Genomic DNA, 19,314 nt, shown 5'->3' with positions numbered 1-19,314 from the left:
TTGTAACAAATGACGCTTGCGTGGGTGTGATGAAGATTTATTAGGAGAGATGTTACTCTAGAGGATCGAATCCAAGATGTGTAAACAAGTAGACCGGAATAGTCGTTACATTAGGGTCTGTTGGCTCTATCCACCATTTGAACGTAGGTATATTCGGAACTGGTCATATTTCTGTCATTGGTTCCGAAATAGATGACATTGTTATAATGTATGCCTCAGATCGTGATGTGTTTGGATAACATTACCATATCATCCTGTAATTCAGAGTAATTTAACGATAGTTAGTGAGTAATAATTGTTTCATACTGATTTGTTGGAAATGTAGTCTGGATTTACTTCTTCATCCAGTACATCCCCAGTTGACTTTGCAACAACAAAACTTCACTCCTATTCATACCTCAGAATATCCATTCCCATCATATTCGATCCAATTCGTAAATGGATTGAATATATACAAGTAAATATGCTGGAGTCTGGGTTTTGTGTCCCACTTCACGGGAATAAAGAGGTTGACGCTATAAAATCCAATGGCTCCGATAATAGGTGTATTTGGATATCGCAAGAAGACATTACTCCTAATAATCTCGAGATTTTGAAGACAATATTCAAATCTGAGGATGTATCTTTGAAATATTGGTTGCTTTTGGCATTTTCATACAGAGAGTTAGGAAACTTTGAGTCATTTGACGCACTACTTAAGGATGCAGAGACTTTTTGTAACTTGGACTCAACTGGTAAGTATTGTTTACCCGTAATGTGATAGTACAACTTCAATACGTACGAATATAATTTTCATTAAACACATACATACAGATTCCCCTCTGCATAAAGGTCTGATATCATCTGCATTGGCCATTAATAATCTCTACCAAGCTGAGTTTTTTCAACATGATGAAGATCGCTATGCTAGATGTGTAGATTGGGCCAATCATTACACTAAAAAGGCGGAAACTTCTTCTCCTTATCATTTTTACCTCTTAAAGGGGCAACAATACCTGATGTATGGAACAGGAAATGCAAAGTCCCAGGAACGTGCTTCAGCAAAATCCATGTTCCACATGGCAATTTCAATAAACCCAGGTTCAATATTACCGATTATACTTTATGCCAATGTCTCTGTCATGGATTCTAACTTCCAGGGCGCAATGGTCTTTTATATGAGGGCTTTACTTATCTGTGAATATTATACCATCGTCCTGGAGCGCTTAAAGTCCCCTGAATTTGAACATCTTTTACAAAATATACCACACTATGATATCGAATTCTTGTTTTTACAGTTGAAATGGTTGAAAGCATTATTATTTTTTTCCTTGGCAGCTTGTCAATTTGCTCTAGGGGACGTTGAAAAGGCAAAAGTTTTAATTGAAAGATCCATATCAGCAAAACCCCTACCAGAGGCTCACAGATTGAGATATGCAATATTTGCCTGGTTATTAACACACTTTAGTGATGAGGCAGATACGGAGTACGATCCAAAAACTCTTTTACAAAATTATACTCAATCACTATCTATTGCTTATTTTAAGGATAAAACAAATCCAATTACACAACTACAATTCTCCGAGTTTCTGTTTCAGCGGGGTAAAATTGCAGAATCCGAGCACATACTTAATGATTTAAAGGATAATGATCTTAATTATTCGCTGAAAGCTGAAATAGAATATCAGCTCGGACGTATAGCACATGTTAAGGAAGATTATCCTACTGCAATATCTAGTTATATAAAATCAATTGGATTTAAAAGTGATTTTATAAGTCCAAGATTGCAACTGGTAAAAGCTGCATCGGCAGCAGGTGACTTAACTCTGGCTAGAGAACATACGGATGTCTTGCTACAACATTTCCAGAAGATCCCAGTTGTTCTGTTGGTATCTGCATTCATATACATGGAGGCAGCGCGTGAAACTTTGGAACATAATCGCTGGGAAATGCTTAAACTAGAGGGAACAAACAAGAACATGCACAATTTGGATACATCATGCTTATTTCATGGAGTGCAACAGGGCGTTAGTAGACTTGTGGATGAGCGCCTATTTAAGGCCTTAGGGTTATTGGAAGATGTAATTTCTGAGAACAAGCATCCGCACATACTAGAATGTTATATACGGTGTTTAGAAATCCTAGTTTCTAGGGGAAGAGAGTCAATGTGCACAAAGTTGCGTGAATCTTATCTTTTGATTAAAGATTCACTTCCACAGTCGAATTTATCATTTGAATCGCGAAACAATTATGGTGTTATGGCTTTATATTCTAAAGATTATAGTGAGGCAATTTCCTCATTTACTCACCTCCTTGAGGATGTAGAAAAATGCATAGAATGTCACTCAGGATCATCGCAACATAGTTTGGATTATTTCCATTACACAACAATCTCTATTACTGTGAGATATAATTTGGGGCTTGCATTGGAATTTAGTGGTAATATCGCAAAAGCCCAGAGGATATATTCGCAATTAACCAGGGATTATCCAAAGTATGCTTCTCCGTGGATCAGACGTAGTAATATTTCCTTCAAGAAGGGAGATTTAGAGGGTGCTAATAGATATTTGGAACAATTAAAAAAGGTTAACCCAGGAAATATGGAACCTTGGTTACATAGAGCACACCAGTTGGCTGATATGAATATGTATGATGAATCTATACAGGAATTAAGACGTCTTTTCCGTGTTTTACCTTCATCGGCATATGATCCATATGCAAACACACTTATGTCTTCCATAATGATACAGCGAAGCTATCTACTTGCAAACAGCGCTGGTGGAGTTACCGTTTCGTTCCCAAAAGAGGCTATACACTACGCAAAATTGAGTTTGAGAAGACCAGCGCTATGTAACTTTTATGCTGCGAATGTTATAGCTGTGATTCTAGCTCATGAAAAGCACCTCAAACCAGCATACGAAAGTTTCGGTCTCTTGTTAGAAAGTGTTTTAATGACTCCACATATGAAGTTTATAGCCAATAAAAACATGGCAGTATTATCAGCAGCAATTGCACTGTCAGTTTTTATTAATGATCGCAAAATTGATCGTACGAAATTTAATAAAGTAAGAGTGGCCAAGGCTCAGCAACATTTTGTAACGGCCCTTTCTAATGGTAAAATGGATAAGGGAATCTATTTTACTTATGCCAGATTCTTGTTTGATGTTCAAAAGTTTGATGAATGTATTTCACTTTTGGAAACAGCTAGACTTATTTTCCCAGATGAAATACGTTTCTTGCACAATCAGGCTATCGCAGTTGATGGAATGCTATGTAGTTACTTGAGGGATTCAGAAAAAACAAGCTCCGTGCATGAAATGTCAAAGATGGCATCGGCAGCAAAATTTGTAGTATCGGCTGTGGAACATTTAACGTCCGGAGGCAAGGATTCTGAATCACCCATAACTACGGAAGCGCAGTCTAAACTCAAACAAGTTCTCAACAGAGTGCGTTCCAAGGTAATTCCACACATCTCTACGACCCTTCCACAACTGGAAAAAACTTGTGAAAGCAGACAAAAAACACGTGAAAAACGCCTGCAGCTACAACTCACTATACAGCAAGCCCAAGAGGCCAAAAAACGAAAACAAGAGGAAGAAAGGCTACTTGCAGCCCAAGCCGAGGAGGCTCTTTCACAACAACTTCTCAAGGAGGCATCGGAAATAGCTTCCGAGCTACTTTTGTCAAAACCTCCCACATAAATTGTAGCATAAAAGTTAACGTTCTGCAATCATTACACCAACTCGTAAAGTGTTGTCTTCTAATGCTTCTTCAAGGCGACAAAGGGAAGCGGAGTACTGTAAGCCATGTATTTATTTTATGAAAACAAACTTTTACATAGTCTGGAGATCTGTAGTAAAAGGGTCCTCTAACGATGTTTCCAGCAAAAATACATATCGGTGAATCTAAACTGGCCCAGTGTTCTTCTTGTAAGAGGCTTATTGCGATATGTCTGAGAATGTGTTTACAGTGTAAGCAGACTTACTTATCTTTGGAGCCGTTATGTCCGTCTAACCAAAGTTTGAGTATGAATCCACCAATTCCGGAAAAATTAAATCTGTTTGATTTTAATGGAGGAGATTTTGTATCTCTGTGACGGAATTGCAATTTCTATAAAATTATGTCCACATTACTGTGCAGCCGACATACCTCTTTTACGCCCCTTACTGTCCATTCCACACGAAATTTCCCGATGAACATGTCATCAACGTGAGATAAATCACCGATAGAATACAACTTACGCTTCTTGTTGATGATTTTACCATCTTTTGTTATATATGGTCCAATCAACTCATGTATGTCACGTATATTCTCAAAAACATGATCTACTTCACTTGAAATTTCTTCAGAGTCATCCGAAAGATACAAGGGACGCAGCTTGGCACTTCTTTCCGCAGGAATCCATCGGCTATGGAAAAACCCTTTCTTTGAGTGGTTATTAGCATCAGAGAAACCGTTCAGATACGAGCCACCAAGTCCTTTATAATCCTTTATAATAAAAGAAACCGAGACGTTTGTGTTTGTTAGGATTAAAGTTACCAAACTGCCGGTTACAATGGATAGGTACATATGTTACTGCAGGGCATAGATTCCATACTTGAAATAAGCGATAAAGTATAAATTATGAAATCACCATCTTTGAAACTATAGTCTGCCCTGGCAACAAAAGGGTTATGGTGTATGTGTAAGCGCGAGTCTGTAGTGTAGTATTTATTTAAAATGGACGATCCTCCTTCCGGTTCTTTGGGAGACAGTACAGGGTTTAATACAGGCCCTGAGATATACAGCAATATTATAACAAACATTCGTATGCTATCACATCCAATCTCATGCCTCGTTCACATCATGTTTAAACTGGCCATTCTCGCATCGTTTGTTTGAAACAAGACTCAGACAATATCTACAGATACATCATATTTCCTTATATAATCGGACTGTTTACCGGAATAATTCCGGATTTCATAATTGTCTTTGCCCTCATCTCGCTTTTGGTTTTCGTAGATTTCTGGGCGGTTAAAAATTACACTTCCACGTAAGTCATAATCTTACAGTCACAACTGACAAATGTGTTAGGACTATCGCAGGGATAGCTTGGTACTATCACATAAAAGACAACGGTGCATACACCGCTATCAACAAGCGCATAAAAGTTTGTGGATATAACCTAATACATGTAAATATACAGGAAGAAGTATTCTTGAATAAGACAGAAACACAATATTTCTGGGTAGTTCTATACATCTGGCCCACTCTATGGGCTCTAAACATATTATTCAAGCTTACTATGTTTAATTTCCCACCGGTAAATACTGCAAAATTCCACCATACAACGTCTTTAGCTTGTACTGTCAACTATTATCTTTTTGGGAGGATTTCTCAACCTCTATAACTGCATATATTGTTCACAAGGTAATGTACAACCTTCTACATTTCACTTGAGGTTCAGATAAACGCGAAAAATTCATATCCTTACACAACAAGTTCACTAATTTGATGGAATCGAAGTTTTAAAACACATGTTCACTAGAAAAGATTGGCCAATGCGTTTTACTCGGGACCCTTTGGAGTCTGGCTGAGTTTAAACTTTTTGAAATTAGTCTTATCACGGCAGTGAGTATCAAGATCAACTCCACCAACACAATCGGATAGAGCTGGCTTACAATTCTTCTCAAAACACTTTACACATCCAGCAGCGCAACTATCATTCATGCAGGCAACCTTACAATTCTTAACACTGCACTTGACACTTTCCGCAAAGCAACTGACACATCCTGCATCAACACCTTGGACACCAAATTGACCAAGCAACTGACCAAGATACTTGGAATAGAGATCGACACTTTGATCTCCGGCTTTCTTGCCAAAGTGTTGACCTACATGACTCATAATAGCAGTGGTTTTGAACAAAGCCTTAAGTTGAGCCTCATCTCCATCAACTTTTACCATTCCTAGTGTCTTGAGATCACCCTCACCACATTTTCCATCGCAGGCAACCATGGTTGCAGCTATGAATGAAATTAGAGAAGTTAAAGCTGTAATTGAAGAAACCATTTTGGTGCACAAAAACAAATTTAGATAGCTATTAGCGACTGAGTTGCAATTTTAACAATTTGGAACAATTTTTTATCTGTAGAACAATTTATTGTAACCTCATTCCTGCTAGTTTGTTGCCGAATAAGGCAGTGGGGATTTGCAGAAATTTGCCTTAAATTTTGCGGTTTGCTGCGAAATTTCTGCGAGCGATTATGTCTTACTAAATCGTTGCAATTGAATTCCTCCCGCACATTTAGCTGAAGCTCTTTAGGAGTACTCCGTTTGTCTTGGCACCTCTTCCCTTGTTGCCCGTTTTCCCGTAAAAATCCGACAAGACATAGACAAGTGCGCACACATCCGATTATTTACATGAATATATTCATAATTAATCACAGATACGCCTTTTCATGGTACGTGAGTGGATGTATATATACAGAGAGCCATAGCACTTGTTTGCATCCGGTTTCAAAGTCCCTAACCACTTGTATCCCTTTCCATCATATTCCTTGAAGGGAAAGAGACTCGTGTTATACATCTATAACTCGACTGTTCCGCCTAGCTCGCCCCCTGTAGCGGTTTGATGCCAAGGTGGAAGCTACCAATCAGCCCAGAGCTTCGCAGATACATATCTTGAACGTCTAGATTTCAAAATATATCGTTCAAATTCCTGGTGATAGACTTGAGCCTGCCAGCCCTATTATCTATGGTTCCACGACCTTCCCCTGAGTCCAGTAGAAACTTGCTAGACTAGAGTCCTACCAGATTTGTAATAACGCACGATTAAGACATGGATAAGGAATCTGTGTTTACAGAGTTTTTAGCAAAGGAGGAAAATGCGGAATTACGTAAGATATTTTCCAGTGTTCTAGGAAAGAGTAATGAAACACCGCAAAACAACCCTGCTTCTGATTCACTGGGTAATGTTCATGCTGAACGTCAGAAAAATTTAGACATTGGTATAGGTACGACCTTTAGCTATAAAAACCTTCAATATTTTACCTTTAGAATCGCCGTTTACTGCAAAGGATGCCGTTAAGCCGAAGTATTTTACACTGGATGAAGTAAAGTACGTTTATAAGTTTATTAAAATTCATAAATCACTTAGGGATACAATACATCTTGATGGAGTTGAGCATACTGATTCTGATCTGCAATGGTCTCAACTAGCATTGTCTCCTGATTTACTAAGAGCGCTTCAACATGTTGGTTTTGCGAAGCCATCCCGTATACAGCAATGCGCGCTTCCACTTATGCTTGGAAGCACGTAAGTTTCGCATCCTCGTGTTATTTGTATCATTGCAGACGTAATATCATTGCACAAGCAAAGAATGGATCGGGTAAAACTGCGACATTCTCCCTTGCGATGCTTTCAAAAGTGGATTTGAATGTCCCGTACATTCAGGTTTGCGTTTTTGCGGTCTTATCAACCTGTATAGGCTATCTGTCTCTGTCCAACTCGCGAGTTGGCTACTCAGAATTTGCAAGTTATACAAAAATTGGGACAATTCACCCAGATAAAAACCTTTTTGGGAGTACCTCAGTGTCAACCATGTATGTTTATATTCGAATTGTTACTATTTTAATGCAGATGATGAGACAAATAGATATCAGCTATATGTTGGTACCCCTGGTAAAACAAAGGAATTTTTTCAAAAGCGTATTATAAATACTATGGTAATATCAGATATTTACCAATATTACATTTGTAGTACATAACTATGTTTGTCTTGGATGAAGCCGATGAATTGATTAATCAAGAAAACAATATGGGACCTCAAGTTGTGCAGATACGCAGGATGTTTAGACAACCTGTGCAAATTGTGTTATTCTCAGCTACCTTTTCAGATTCCGTCTATGAATTTGCTACAAGGATCGCACCAAACGCGCATGTAATTCAGGTATATTCATCCTAGTTTGTAACATGGTAATTTTTTTAGGTCAAAAGAGAGCAACTCACACTGGATTGTATTGACCAGAGATATATGTTGTGCAATGACGACGAGGATAAGTTCAAAAAGCTCTGTGAAATTTATGCTAGTATGATTGTTGGACAATCTGTTATTTTTGTGAATACCAAAGATTCAGCCTTTAAGCTCTCGCAACGTATGAGAGACAATGGGTATGTGATTTTTCTCTTTAATTTTGAATTCGTAGTCATGCTGTTTCTTTGCTATGCGGTACTTTGGCTCCTAATGCCGGTCCGAATTCAATGACTCCAGAAATCAGAGATCGTATTATGTCAGAGTTCAAAGACGGGGAAACAAAGGTGCTGATATGTACTGACGTTTTGGCTAGGGGTATTGACGTTCCACAAGTTACCCTTGTTGTAAATTATGACCTTCCGCTGCTTTATTCTGGGACCAGGGCAACGGCAGCCAAAGCAATTTGCATGGTACGTTAATTTTCACACCATTTCATACTCATAGGAAACATATCTGCATCGTATCGGAAGGACGGGCCGTTTTGGTGTTCGTGGTATGGCTATTAACATGATCACCGTAAATGAAATGGCTCTAATTGACACAATCAAGACGTTTTACAAGTTAGTATCCATTTTGTGTTTTCATTTCTAATTACAGCTGTAATGTTGAGAATCTTGATTGTGATCCTGAGGCTATCGAAGAGATGGTCCGCAACTTTAGAGTATGACACCATTATAATCACAAATAATTGAGTTTGAGCTGGATAATTCAACTCATATTACTTTTTTACTAATATATTCTAATGTATCTTAGTCTACTCTATAATTGTTTGACTAGGTGTAAGAAGTGGAATCTTTCACACCTTCGGTTTTCTTCAAGGGTGAGTTTAGCTAGAATATCAAACACATATACACTCAGAGGCTTGGAAGTATTCCAAACCAGAGAAATGTACAGCAAAAAACAACCATTAATGACTTTGGTCTTCCAAATGTGGACGAAGTTTTTGTTCCTGGAATAACTACGGACCCATTTTATGTATGTTGTCATATTTTTGTGGTTTCAGATTCTATATAGAAGGATATTACACTACCGAAACGCTGCATAGGTTGTGGATCTTTATTCCAGACAACTGATTCCACTAAACCCGGTTATGTTGACGCACAGGTTCTAAATGAATCCAGCGGTATGTTATTTATGCTAATGTTTATACTATAAACAGTACGTGGAAACCTCAAGCTTCCAAGTATTAGAGGTGCAGAGGCGGAAACAGTTCCGGAGGGGATCGAGATTATGCGAGTTTGTTCTTTCACATATTTTAACTAATTTTTAAAGTCTGAACCCGGAAGGTTTTCTGCTAAGAAACGTAGAGTTGTTTGTAGAAGATGTTACAAACTTCAGGTACTTTTTTGGTGCCTTAATCAGCTTTTACAGTATTACAAACGTGTGGACATGACCTCTGAAGTTGATGTGCAAAGAGAAAACATAGCCAGAGAAATGCTAGGTATACAAGATGGTATAAAAAGAGGTGATACACAAAGGATTTTTACAAATTCGTCCTCCAAAGATAAAGGGACTTTACAAATGCCAACGGAAGTTGAAGCTTCTCATGCTAAAAAATCGCTAAATCTTAAGTTGTCATCTGAAATTATAACTGATTTAGCTGTTCGCATAAAAAACGACAGTGTAGTTATATTTCTTATTGATTTGACAAACTTGGAGGCTTCAGTTATACCTGAGCTCTACATTGCGCTACGAAATCGCACCCTGGATGTTGGTTTATTCATGTTATAATGACTATTTCTAGGTAATTTGGGTAGCTAACAAGGTCGATGTTATACCAAAACCCAATGATCCAACCGAGTACGTTCTGAAAATCTTGATTATAGTCCTTTAGAATTAAGAGATGGCTACGATCATTTGTAAGGCAGATAGGAAATGCTAAATCTGCGGATGTCATATTGGTTTCCAGTACTAAAGGTGAGATTTGAAGCTGAAATCAGCGGTGTTTAGGGATTGGACTCGATGTACTTGAACATCGAATGAAGGCATACCTACAAACTGGAAATCCTCGGAACATTTACGTGGTAGGCGCAACAAACGTGGGAAAATCAACATTTGTGAATCGGTTTTTGGATTTTATACAATACAAGTAGGTTTACCAAATACGTTGCATGTACGTTCAGAGATATTGGCACACTCCATTTGAAGCGTAGTGTTGGTGGAACAACACGCTCCGCGATCCCTGGAACAACGTTGGAATTTATTGAATTTGGACTACCTAAAGGATTTAAATTGGTTGATACACCCGGCATACCAATACCATCGCAGGTGCCTTCTTTACTCTACAGGCCGATAGACTTATTATCCATCTCTATAATGAAGACCATAAATCCTCTGTCTATAAAACTTGAGGCTGGAAGATCACTGCTAGTTGGAGGGCTTGCCAGAGTGGACCTAGTCCAGGGAAGCTCCACTATTGTCCAGTGCTTTTTCAGTAGTGGAATAACGATCAAAGTTTGTAGGTGCGTAAACGAGTTTATAAATCGTTACATTCAGATCTGTGGCTGCAGAGGATATTTTAAAGCATCAGGTCGGTACTAGTTTGTATCCTCCTCATGACAAGGAAGATTTTGAAAAACTTTTACCACTATCAAAGTACAGGTATTAGTAATAGAACAAATTGAACCGAACAGATTCGCTGTAAATTGCACTGGAAGACGGCCTGTTGACGAATTTGTCATTTCCGGACTAGGATGGATATCATTTTGTGGAATTGGCCCCAAAATCATAGAGATGTATATCCCAAGAGGAATAAACCTTCTCAGGTTAGTGTGTACAATATGAAAAAATAACAACAGGAGGCCTGCTATGCTAACAACAGCTCCAAAGACCGTCGATGGATATAAAATTTACCACGGAAGGTGAGATAACTAGTTGTCAAATAACTGCACTCACAGGGGGCGCATGAGGAAGATAATGAGAATGAGGAAGGAGATGATCGAGCACAGTGACCATACCCCCATCCCATCCTAGGTGCTACATACCAGAGAAGCCATTTGTATTATAATGTTCCCAGCCTATAAAGTTCTATGTGTATTTATTCGACAGATATCAAAACCTTTTGCTAATTACTTGAAACGACGCGCGAGTGAGAACGAGGGATTTAGAAACATTTGCATTGCATTTGGAAATAGGAGCTTTGCCTTCGACAGATATATCTCAAGGCGCTTTTATAACTCAGAAGTAGGTGATTGTGAGCCTGTTACTATATCTCAAGAGCGTTCGGTTAACATTGGTACCGAACTTTTGGGAGAGTGCGTAATATTTGGAATTGCAGCGGCGCTAATAACTGCAGAATACGCTAGAAGCGTTCGAAAGGAGTTTAGAAAGGAAGCTAAGCTGCAAGAACGCTTGAATAATATAGACCTTAGGCAACAACAGATACTAGACTCTATCAAGGAGGAGGTGAATATTCAACTTGATAAAAGACTCGCATCTCTCGAAAACTCAGAGGACAAAAAACCTAAAGGACTATTCGAAAATCTTTTAAAATTGTAAAATGTTAGCGAAAATATTGAGGAGGACTGCATTTGCTGTTGTCAGAACATCGCAATTTCGTGGCATGGCTACGAGGCCACTGGATAATGCTGTCGACATAAAGGGCGCAAGTGCATCAGTTGGAGAAAAATATGTATCAGTAAAACTTTCAAATGGTTCAACAGTCTATGTCATTGATAAAAAACCAAGTACAGAAGAATCACAATAAGCTTAACTTATTTATTCTGTCTTTATAAGCATCTTCTAGTACCCCTTCGGCTTTTGCCTTTGCATACCTAAGGTGTGCATTTATAACAAGTTTCAAACAACTTGTATGTGTATATATCATAGAATCTGGCAAATCTTTTCCTCCGGGTCTTAGGGGGTTCTTCCACTCCTTAAATCTTTGCTCTTTCTCTTGATTAGTGGCTTCTGCTCGTTGGGAAACCCTATCTATGTCTAGCAATTCATTGCTATATTTAAATGACCAATCAGTTATCGCTAAATTGCGATAAGATTTTATGTTGCAGTTGACGATTTGAAATACTGCCATCTTTTTTAGTATTTCCACTGGATCATTCATTTTTCCTATATTTGCCATCGACAAAATGTAATCACATGGCACAAATTTATTTCCAAATACCTGTGAAATTAAATGAGGATTATATTGTATACGTGTCGTATTGTTATATAAGAATCTATTATATTTTGTATCAAATTCACATTTAAATCCGTCTTGACATATAGCGCAGAAGTATTTTGTCATATCATCAAAGGAAACGGCAACTATTGCCTTGTAATCAAAGTTGTGTATATTTGATTCTACGTTGTTCAAAATTTTGTCCAAAATTTCATTTTCGACTTTAGCTTCTGCTGGATAACCGTCTTCGTTATCTTCAAACTTTGGGTAATCGGTGCAATCGTCCATTGTGCCCCAAGACCACAAAGTATTTGGCCCAGCGAATGTGTCCAAAGCTTTAGATCCAGTTGCGACATTATCTGTAGTTTCTTCTCCAATCGCAGATACTTCAACATTAATATCTTCTTCCAGTAGATTAGCTTCATTTGGAAATATTATATCTCTCAACCATGTGACATTTTTATCATCCATATACGAAAAAGCTCTAAACAATTTTTTGAATGTTTCGTGTGTAATGGGAGATCTAGCCGTGATACTATAACCGTACACGCCCTTACTTGCGATATTTATCCAGGCATCTAATGAATACCAATGGGTATCACTTTTTACTTTCTCATGAGTTAGCATATGACGCTGCCTTATATCAGGCGTTTTAAATCTAATTCCGCAAAGCGAACATTGATATGCCTTGCTTTCAAACAATGCCGAGATTAACGAGGGAGAAACACTATTAGGGATCCTGTTTGTCTTCTTCCATAATTGTACCGATACTTCCAGTCTCTTTTCCAAATCGACATCAAATTTTTCGGCCTCTTGCAGCTTCAGAGCCAAAGCGATAAGGTTAGAAACTTCGTTAACACTGAGTGGACCTATGCAAGAGTCCCTAGCGCCAATATCCCTCTCGATTATATCCAAAGGAGCTGGATCGTCCTGAGATTTCCCTTCCGGATATAACAAATCCAGGATTTTGTCCATAGACGATGTTATATGAGAGTAGTGCGGTTGATTCCGATCAAAAAGTTCGTCATCAATGTTCTTATCCCCTTCATTCAGAAGGAGGTGTTGTGATAAAAATCTTAGTCCGTCGTTTAAGTCATCATCCAATTCATCTTTGCAAGCGTCAAAAAACTCAAAGCGACGTCCATCTAATGATAGCGATACCAAATCCTTAAAAAGTAGATCTTCCGGAGAAGGTTCCGCCTCTATATTCCGATATATCCTTTCACGAATCGAAAACTTTGCATTGGCATCGAATTTTTCATGGTTAGATTGTAATAATGATTCGGAAAGACGTCGTCTCTTCGTAAAGTATATACCACTGGATAGTGGAGCGGACCCCGGACATATCATTTGGTTTTAAAAGTATGTTTATGCTACATTATATGTTTAAATAGTTATCTTACTAGAAACATTTTCTAGTAGATGAAATAATAAAACTGAGAAGGGAAGTACCTCATAAACACAGGCCAGAGCTATACACCAACAAATTGGAATTTAAAATATATTCACTTTACAAAATTCAAAATATTTTACAAAACACATGTGTTTACAACCCTAGGAATCTTCTTCAGGTTGCGAATTGTCATTTAGAAAATCTATAAACTCGTTGAGAAGAGATCTTTTGTTATCATCCTTCGTATCTTCCAAACTCTCAGATTTATCGTCAATACTGAGCATACGCTTCAATAAATCTACTATATCCTTCTTCTGCCCTCCATTGCGCTGCAAAATTGTGATTTAAATAATTTATTCTAACCTCATGGTCGTGGTACTGTTTAATTAATTCCTTGGCCATATCCTTATCAATGAAATTCTCTTTATCCATAATCAACTTTTGATTTTGCGCAACAAGTTCTTCATTCTTCTGCATCATCTGAAACTGAATTCGATTAGCTGTTTGTAAGGTATTATTCAATTCCTCAATCTCATGCTCTTTATTTGAGAGTTTTGAGTGTAAGTTGTCAATTTCCCCCTTAAGACCTTTGATCTACAAATATAATATTTTTAACTCGTAAGTACCTACCTCGTCTTCAAGCTTGTGTGTTTCTTGGACTTGCTGCATCGCAGAATCTCTCTCCCTTTTTAGCTTATCAATTATTCGTTCATAGTCAAACTGGTAGAAATAGATTAAACTGTGGACTAGGTACCTGTAATTTTGTGTTGAATTTCATAACCCGGAGATATTCATTCTTCAAGTCTTTTGATTCACTTTCGCGAGAAGTATTCGATTCGTCCCAAGTCTTGGAAATATCACTGCTGAAATCAGAATAGGCCTCATCAATGGTATTTTGCAGTATCTCAGATCCACTGGATTCCGTTATAGTTTTGCTGTTTACGTTTAAAGTTTTTGCAAGTATGCAAAGGATATTAGATGATGTTTCTATCCATGAAGAAATCGATTCCAATTGTACATCACTTATATTTTTATTTTGTTTCCAAACAGGAGGTTTTTTAAGCTTTGAATTGTATTTAGTATAATTTGTGTTGGTGGCGACCACAGGATAAATGCCTATGAAATAATAAATCCAAAATGAAATAACAAACCTTCCCATAAAGATTGAAGTTTCGAAGACATAGTGTACAATATCTCTATTTTATTTAAAACTGTATTTGTTTTTTCTGAATTTGAATCAGAAGATGATATTCTTCCTGATCCATGATCTGATTGCGATGGTCCAGTTTCAGTGCGTTTGTTGGAATTATGATCAGTGGATCTAACAAGGCTCGTCTTAACTGAAATTGGTGGGTTAAGTCCAGATGCATACTGTGACAGGATTGATTTGGTAAAATCCCCCAAACAATCATCAGCTCCTGTGTCCATTTTCAAGGTGAAATTGTGATATAATTTATAAAAAGGGCGGCATATGTGGTTTATAATCCTATTACAGTACAAATTCTGGCAAGTTTTGCAGAATATCCATCAAATTTAGTCAATTTGACCCAAAATATGCGAGATAATCTTGTCTTAAGCACCGACAATATCCTATTGTCTAATAATGCGTGTTATAATAAAAGATGTTGGTTATATACAGCAAAAAACAAAATAATTAAACTATAACGTAGATAATTCATAATATATCAGTTTAATTACCTGGAACTTCGTAGAGGTAACGTGATTGAGACTACCAGTTTGCGATCCAAGGTGTGGGCTTAAAGACACATTGTTCTACTTGACCCTTCAATTAGATTACAACAAACATTAAAATACAAGTCAACGATTATTTGTTGCTTAAAATATCAAATTGTTTTGAAAACTTTGAGTTTGCTGTCCCCATAGGTACGTTAAAAACGACTATTATCTCCAGCGTTATAGCGAATAGCTTGGTATAGTAGATGACATGTTTTAAATGTAGTGTAATTTTATCCTTTTCTATGAATGGTGTAATCTGTTGCGATAGTTGGCAAGAATAGGCCCTTTTATTAGCATAAACCTATAAAATCTGGAAATGACGGAAAATTCCAGCATAACCAACATAGAAGATGATGATCCCGTTATTTTTGAGATCGATGTGTATCTTAATAATGCAACATTCAGTGATATAATTACAGATTTGGCCGAACCACCAAATACAGTGGCTATTGCCAAGGAATTATGCAGTAAACCCTTTAATAACCTTCTAATATTACAATATCCACTGGAAGTTTCTACATGTTCGGATTCTGATGAAGAAGGAGAGGATAGTAAGTTTATTTCGGCTCTTGCAAAATCGAACGTTTCCGATCGGCTCCCATTGAAGTCACTGCAAGTTGGAGAGGTAGTCAAGAATGATGATATAAGTTACAAGAAATCTTATGGATCATCTTCGGTCAATAAGGATAACAGATATGCTGTATGTCCACTGATAAGGTTCGACTATGATTTGGGATCACCTTATCTATTCAATCATAAATCTGCGACGTTTAAAAGGGTCTCAAAGTCCTTGAAACAAATGAGTTCTGATACTAGGTCTTCACCCAAGCTGGCACCTCTGTTTAATAGCAATGAAAGTTATACTAATCAAACCCTAACTTTTGAATCCTCCATCGCAACCAATGAATACGTTACAGATTGTCTTGGAATATTAAATGTTAAAGAGACCGAACATGGCCTCGAAAGATCTTTACATGTTCTTCCGGTAAAAGGGATTATCCAAATGAGACCAAAACTTAGCTCACTTGCTGATGGAGTAGTTGCAGCAGATGATGACCTAACAAACTTGTTTTATAATAAGGATGTTAGGTGGAAAGATGTTAATAGAATTTATTATCCTGATTCAGCTGAATCTAGGGAGTTGCTGGATGTATTTTCAACAAATGATGATTATCCCATAAAATTTATGGATGACAGAAGTATGTATATTAATTCAATATGTTCATCAAAGACTAACAAATCGCCATTTTCTCAGACTCCTTCTGGTGGCTTGAACTTGACATTTTCGACACATTCATCCGCTATTCAGAGTGGAAATCAGGTACAAATGTATTCACATACACACCATTTAACACCAAACATGAGGTTCATGAGTACCTTGGACGTAGAAATGCAGTTGAAATTGCTGCTATCTCAGAGGCACATTGATTCCTTTTATTCTTTAAAGAGGGATATCATTTGTGGTGATATGGATGAGATTGCAATAATCGATTTATTGAAGAAATTTGCTAAAAGTATCGATGGCAACTGGATTTTATCCTCAGAATATGCAATTGATAATTATACAGACGAAGATGATTGTGATCCTAACGAAAGAAAATACCTTGTATGTTGTAGGGATCTCATGATTGGCTTGTTAAGCAGAAAAATATCCCAGAATCCAATGTTTAAAGTTAACAGTTCATTGGGATCATTTTCTACTGAAATGTTTCAGATTGCCACAAAGTTGCCTCCAAACATGATGAATGATTTATTATCCAAATTTGCAAAACCTCAAGGGAAAATTTGGATTCTAAAGTTGGATAGGGATGAAAAATTTTGTCAGAGATATCGCAATATTGTTGAATACTATCAAAGGTATTGGGACGCTAGAATTCAAGAAACGGCAAATATATTGCAAAGCTATAAGGGAGGTACTGAGTTTAGCACGAATCGGATGGTTAGAAATTTTTGCATTAAATCTGCCATAGTTAGTTTTATTAAAAATTCAATGTGCACATCTGAAGAAGTCGTTGACTATTTGGATTCATTAGGTTATTCTAATACCTCTGAGGAAAATTGTAATTTTGATTCTCTTCTATCGCAGGTTGCTATCCCTATAGTGAAAGGTTTCAAAAAATACTGGGTACTTAAACCAACGAATGTTTCTCTTGATAAATTTAGAATGGTCTTGCTAAACGGGGATGGTTATGAATCAAGGCGTGGACTCTCTCTAAACGACGTTAAGAAAACTTTTGAAAGCAAGGGAATACCTAATTTTATCACAAGAAGAATTATGAAATCTACAGGGTAAAATTTAGTCTAAAATTCACTTTATGAATCTTTTAAATGTGAAGACGAGCAAACAGCATCCTAATGCAATCATGAGTTTTCCGGTTGAAAGTGTGGGTTGTTTCATCTTATGTTTTGGAAGATTATCAGCATTATCTTCTTTGACTTCCACATTTTCTCCATCATCTTTAACATTTGTTTCATTTACAATATGCTCTTCGATAACCCTGTATATTGTTTATTTGCGAATAAAAGAAATTACGTTTCGAGTCGGCAGTCGTGACCATAGAATCCAGAATTACATCTACAAAAGGAACCATAGCACTCCCCTAAACTTTATTATATGATATAACCAAATTACCATTTCCTAGACAAGTGTGGTCTGGATCTGTACAAGATATAAATCCAGTTAGCTCCCAAGTGTCATTATACACCGTCTTGTCCATCTTTAATCCACCATAAAAAAATACTGTATCTGTTTAATATATATAAATTTGCCAGTATCCTTACCATTTATAAGAAATAGTGATCCAAAAGCCCTTCCCAGGGGTTTATTTAATGAAGACGGGATAATTGTCCATTGGTCGATACTAGTGTTATAATTCCAAACGGTGCTATAAATTTATGGTATACGGAGACATTTAACAAACTTGTAGCATTGGTTTGCATTAAAGCTAAAATCACAGCCACCAAAATACATTATTGACCTTCCCATTCCAAAAGAGGAATAGCCTTCTCCGGGCGGAGGCGTAAAATGCGAATTTGATCTGCTCCATTTTTTTTCCTTCAAATCAAATATCCACAACCCATCATTACAACTTGAACCATAGCTGTATCCACCGAACAAGTAAAGTTTTCCTTCAATCTGATGATTTTTGAGTTAGAGGTAAAAGAATATTTTATGCAACAAACAAACATTAGTTAACGAAGAGTGTTCCCTTGGTGATGGATTTAATGATATACTCTTGTCTACACGCATTTTAGTTCAAAATGTCGACATACCATCATTTAATATTTTAAAAGTTACTGTAGTATTTGCATCGCGTTCGTCAGATTTTGAAAAATTGATTTCGTACAAATCGTTTAGGAAGGCTCCCTCCTGCATTATTATATTTTTAAACATGAATAGATACGTCGTTATATCCTCCAAAGAGAAAAATGCGATTTTTACCATCGGTACAAGTAGAATGTCCGCTTCTGCTTATGAATTTCGATTGACTTAATTGTCGCACAGGTTTCCATTTTCCACTTGGTATCTCTGAGTAAAATTAAAGATCAGTCTTATTCTAACCATATTCGTAAATATCTCCAAGTGTACCGTTTTCATTTTGACCTCCGATAAGATACAAGGATTTGCCGATTTTTGTAAGGGTATGTCCTGATCTTCTGCAAGGAATACTACCGGTAGTTCTTACTATTTCCCAGTCAAATGTACTAGCATTGAATGTGAATAGGTCGTTATTGTACAGTTCTACGTAAATGTATTTAATATTGTTTTTAACTCACCACCAATTCTACCACCAAATAGATAACAAGTCTTATCATCTGATGCTGTTGCGAAGCCAGAAGTCGTTACCCCTGTGTTTACCATTAGAGCAAAAGATTAACAACAAACCAGCCGAACGAGATTTTAGTCTTCTCCATTCTAGACTTGCAGTGCTACATCTGGTAAAGAGGAGAGCTGCCAAGACATATGCAAAATGATACAGGCCTGGCATCTAGTATTCTTGATGAAAACTCGGGGAACATGGTGTATTTATCGCGACATTGTGCAGGAAGGCCCTTGATGATAAAGTGTGTGA

General features: G+C 37.2%; 11 protein-coding genes across 11 annotated transcripts; 6 read left to right on the top strand and 5 right to left on the bottom strand.

The window, feature by feature from the left end:
• Positions 1-463: 463 nt before the first annotated feature.
• On the top strand, positions 464-3,680 carry BEWA_034250 (tetratricopeptide repeat domain containing protein; the record flags this gene model as incomplete). The annotated part of the gene is made up of 2 exons (XM_004830177.1): positions 464-734; positions 814-3,680. The coding sequence occupies 2 exons, from the start codon at positions 464-466 to the stop codon at positions 3,678-3,680; spliced, it is 3,138 nt and encodes a 1,045-aa protein (XP_004830234.1).
• A 15-nt stretch (positions 3,681-3,695) lies between these two features.
• BEWA_034240 (hypothetical protein) lies at positions 3,696-4,548 on the bottom strand (the record flags this gene model as incomplete). The annotated part of the gene is made up of 4 exons (XM_004830176.1): positions 3,696-3,776; positions 3,811-3,931; positions 3,965-4,089; positions 4,129-4,548. 4 exons carry the CDS (start codon positions 4,546-4,548, stop codon positions 3,696-3,698), a joined length of 747 nt encoding a protein of 248 aa, XP_004830233.1.
• Positions 4,549-4,680: 132 nt separating this feature from the next.
• On the top strand, positions 4,681-6,129 carry BEWA_034220 (hypothetical protein). The gene is made up of 6 exons (XM_004830175.1): positions 4,681-4,850; positions 4,886-5,011; positions 5,053-5,128; positions 5,165-5,281; positions 5,319-5,388; positions 5,426-6,129. The coding sequence occupies exons 1-6, from the start codon at positions 4,699-4,701 to the stop codon at positions 5,488-5,490; spliced, it is 606 nt and encodes a 201-aa protein (XP_004830232.1). The 5' UTR covers positions 4,681-4,698; the 3' UTR covers positions 5,491-6,129.
• Positions 5,527-6,030, bottom strand: BEWA_034230 (signal peptide-containing protein; the record flags this gene model as incomplete). Its single annotated transcript, XM_004830174.1, has 1 exon — positions 5,527-6,030. One exon carries the CDS (start codon positions 6,028-6,030, stop codon positions 5,527-5,529), a length of 504 nt encoding a protein of 167 aa, XP_004830231.1.
• A 670-nt stretch (positions 6,130-6,799) lies between the features above and the next one.
• BEWA_034210 (DEAD box ATP-dependent RNA helicase family member protein) lies at positions 6,800-8,661 on the top strand (the record flags this gene model as incomplete). Its single annotated transcript, XM_004830173.1, has 11 exons — positions 6,800-6,974; positions 7,018-7,078; positions 7,118-7,276; positions 7,315-7,414; positions 7,449-7,563; positions 7,601-7,686; positions 7,722-7,910; positions 7,950-8,131; positions 8,167-8,404; positions 8,439-8,554; positions 8,592-8,661. The coding sequence occupies 11 exons, from the start codon at positions 6,800-6,802 to the stop codon at positions 8,659-8,661; spliced, it is 1,491 nt and encodes a 496-aa protein (XP_004830230.1).
• A 75-nt stretch (positions 8,662-8,736) lies between these two features.
• Positions 8,737-10,859, top strand: BEWA_034200 (hypothetical protein; the record flags this gene model as incomplete). The annotated part of the gene is made up of 12 exons (XM_004830172.1): positions 8,737-8,814; positions 8,853-8,969; positions 9,009-9,117; positions 9,154-9,230; positions 9,267-9,704; positions 9,739-9,794; positions 9,829-9,911; positions 9,945-10,083; positions 10,148-10,456; positions 10,491-10,595; positions 10,628-10,759; positions 10,793-10,859. 12 exons carry the CDS (start codon positions 8,737-8,739, stop codon positions 10,857-10,859), a joined length of 1,710 nt encoding a protein of 569 aa, XP_004830229.1.
• Positions 10,860-11,000: 141 nt separating this feature from the next.
• On the top strand, positions 11,001-11,492 carry BEWA_034190 (hypothetical protein; the record flags this gene model as incomplete). Its single annotated transcript, XM_004830171.1, has 1 exon — positions 11,001-11,492. One exon carries the CDS (start codon positions 11,001-11,003, stop codon positions 11,490-11,492), a length of 492 nt encoding a protein of 163 aa, XP_004830228.1.
• A 199-nt stretch (positions 11,493-11,691) lies between these two features.
• BEWA_034180 (hypothetical protein) lies at positions 11,692-13,549 on the bottom strand (the record flags this gene model as incomplete). Its single annotated transcript, XM_004830170.1, has 1 exon — positions 11,692-13,549. The coding sequence occupies exon 1, from the start codon at positions 13,459-13,461 to the stop codon at positions 11,692-11,694; it is 1,770 nt and encodes a 589-aa protein (XP_004830227.1). The 5' UTR covers positions 13,462-13,549.
• Positions 13,550-13,665: 116 nt separating this feature from the next.
• BEWA_034170 (hypothetical protein) lies at positions 13,666-15,355 on the bottom strand (the record flags this gene model as incomplete). The annotated part of the gene is made up of 6 exons (XM_004830169.1): positions 15,203-15,355; positions 14,656-15,101; positions 14,259-14,620; positions 14,135-14,224; positions 13,868-14,098; positions 13,666-13,833 (listed from the first exon to the last, which is right to left on the bottom strand). The coding sequence occupies exons 2-6, from the start codon at positions 14,930-14,932 to the stop codon at positions 13,666-13,668; spliced, it is 1,128 nt and encodes a 375-aa protein (XP_004830226.1). The 5' UTR covers positions 14,933-15,101; positions 15,203-15,355.
• Positions 15,356-15,557: 202 nt separating this feature from the next.
• Positions 15,558-17,534, top strand: BEWA_034160 (hypothetical protein; the record flags this gene model as incomplete). The annotated part of the gene is made up of 1 exon (XM_004830168.1): positions 15,558-17,534. The coding sequence occupies one exon, from the start codon at positions 15,558-15,560 to the stop codon at positions 17,532-17,534; it is 1,977 nt and encodes a 658-aa protein (XP_004830225.1).
• A 15-nt stretch (positions 17,535-17,549) lies between these two features.
• On the bottom strand, positions 17,550-19,230 carry BEWA_034150 (kelch domain containing protein; the record flags this gene model as incomplete). The annotated part of the gene is made up of 11 exons (XM_004830167.1): positions 17,550-17,739; positions 17,775-17,841; positions 17,874-17,987; positions 18,023-18,126; positions 18,163-18,377; positions 18,429-18,481; positions 18,515-18,611; positions 18,646-18,770; positions 18,804-18,983; positions 19,019-19,090; positions 19,128-19,230. 11 exons carry the CDS (start codon positions 19,228-19,230, stop codon positions 17,550-17,552), a joined length of 1,320 nt encoding a protein of 439 aa, XP_004830224.1.
• Between the last annotated feature and the right edge of the window lie 84 nt (positions 19,231-19,314).

This window comes from Theileria equi, chromosome 1 (assembly GCF_000342415.1).
Source record: "Theileria equi strain WA chromosome 1, complete sequence".
Taxonomy (NCBI): domain Eukaryota; phylum Apicomplexa; class Aconoidasida; order Piroplasmida; family Theileriidae; genus Theileria; species Theileria equi.
This window is presented reverse-complemented; position numbering and strand designations above follow the sequence as displayed.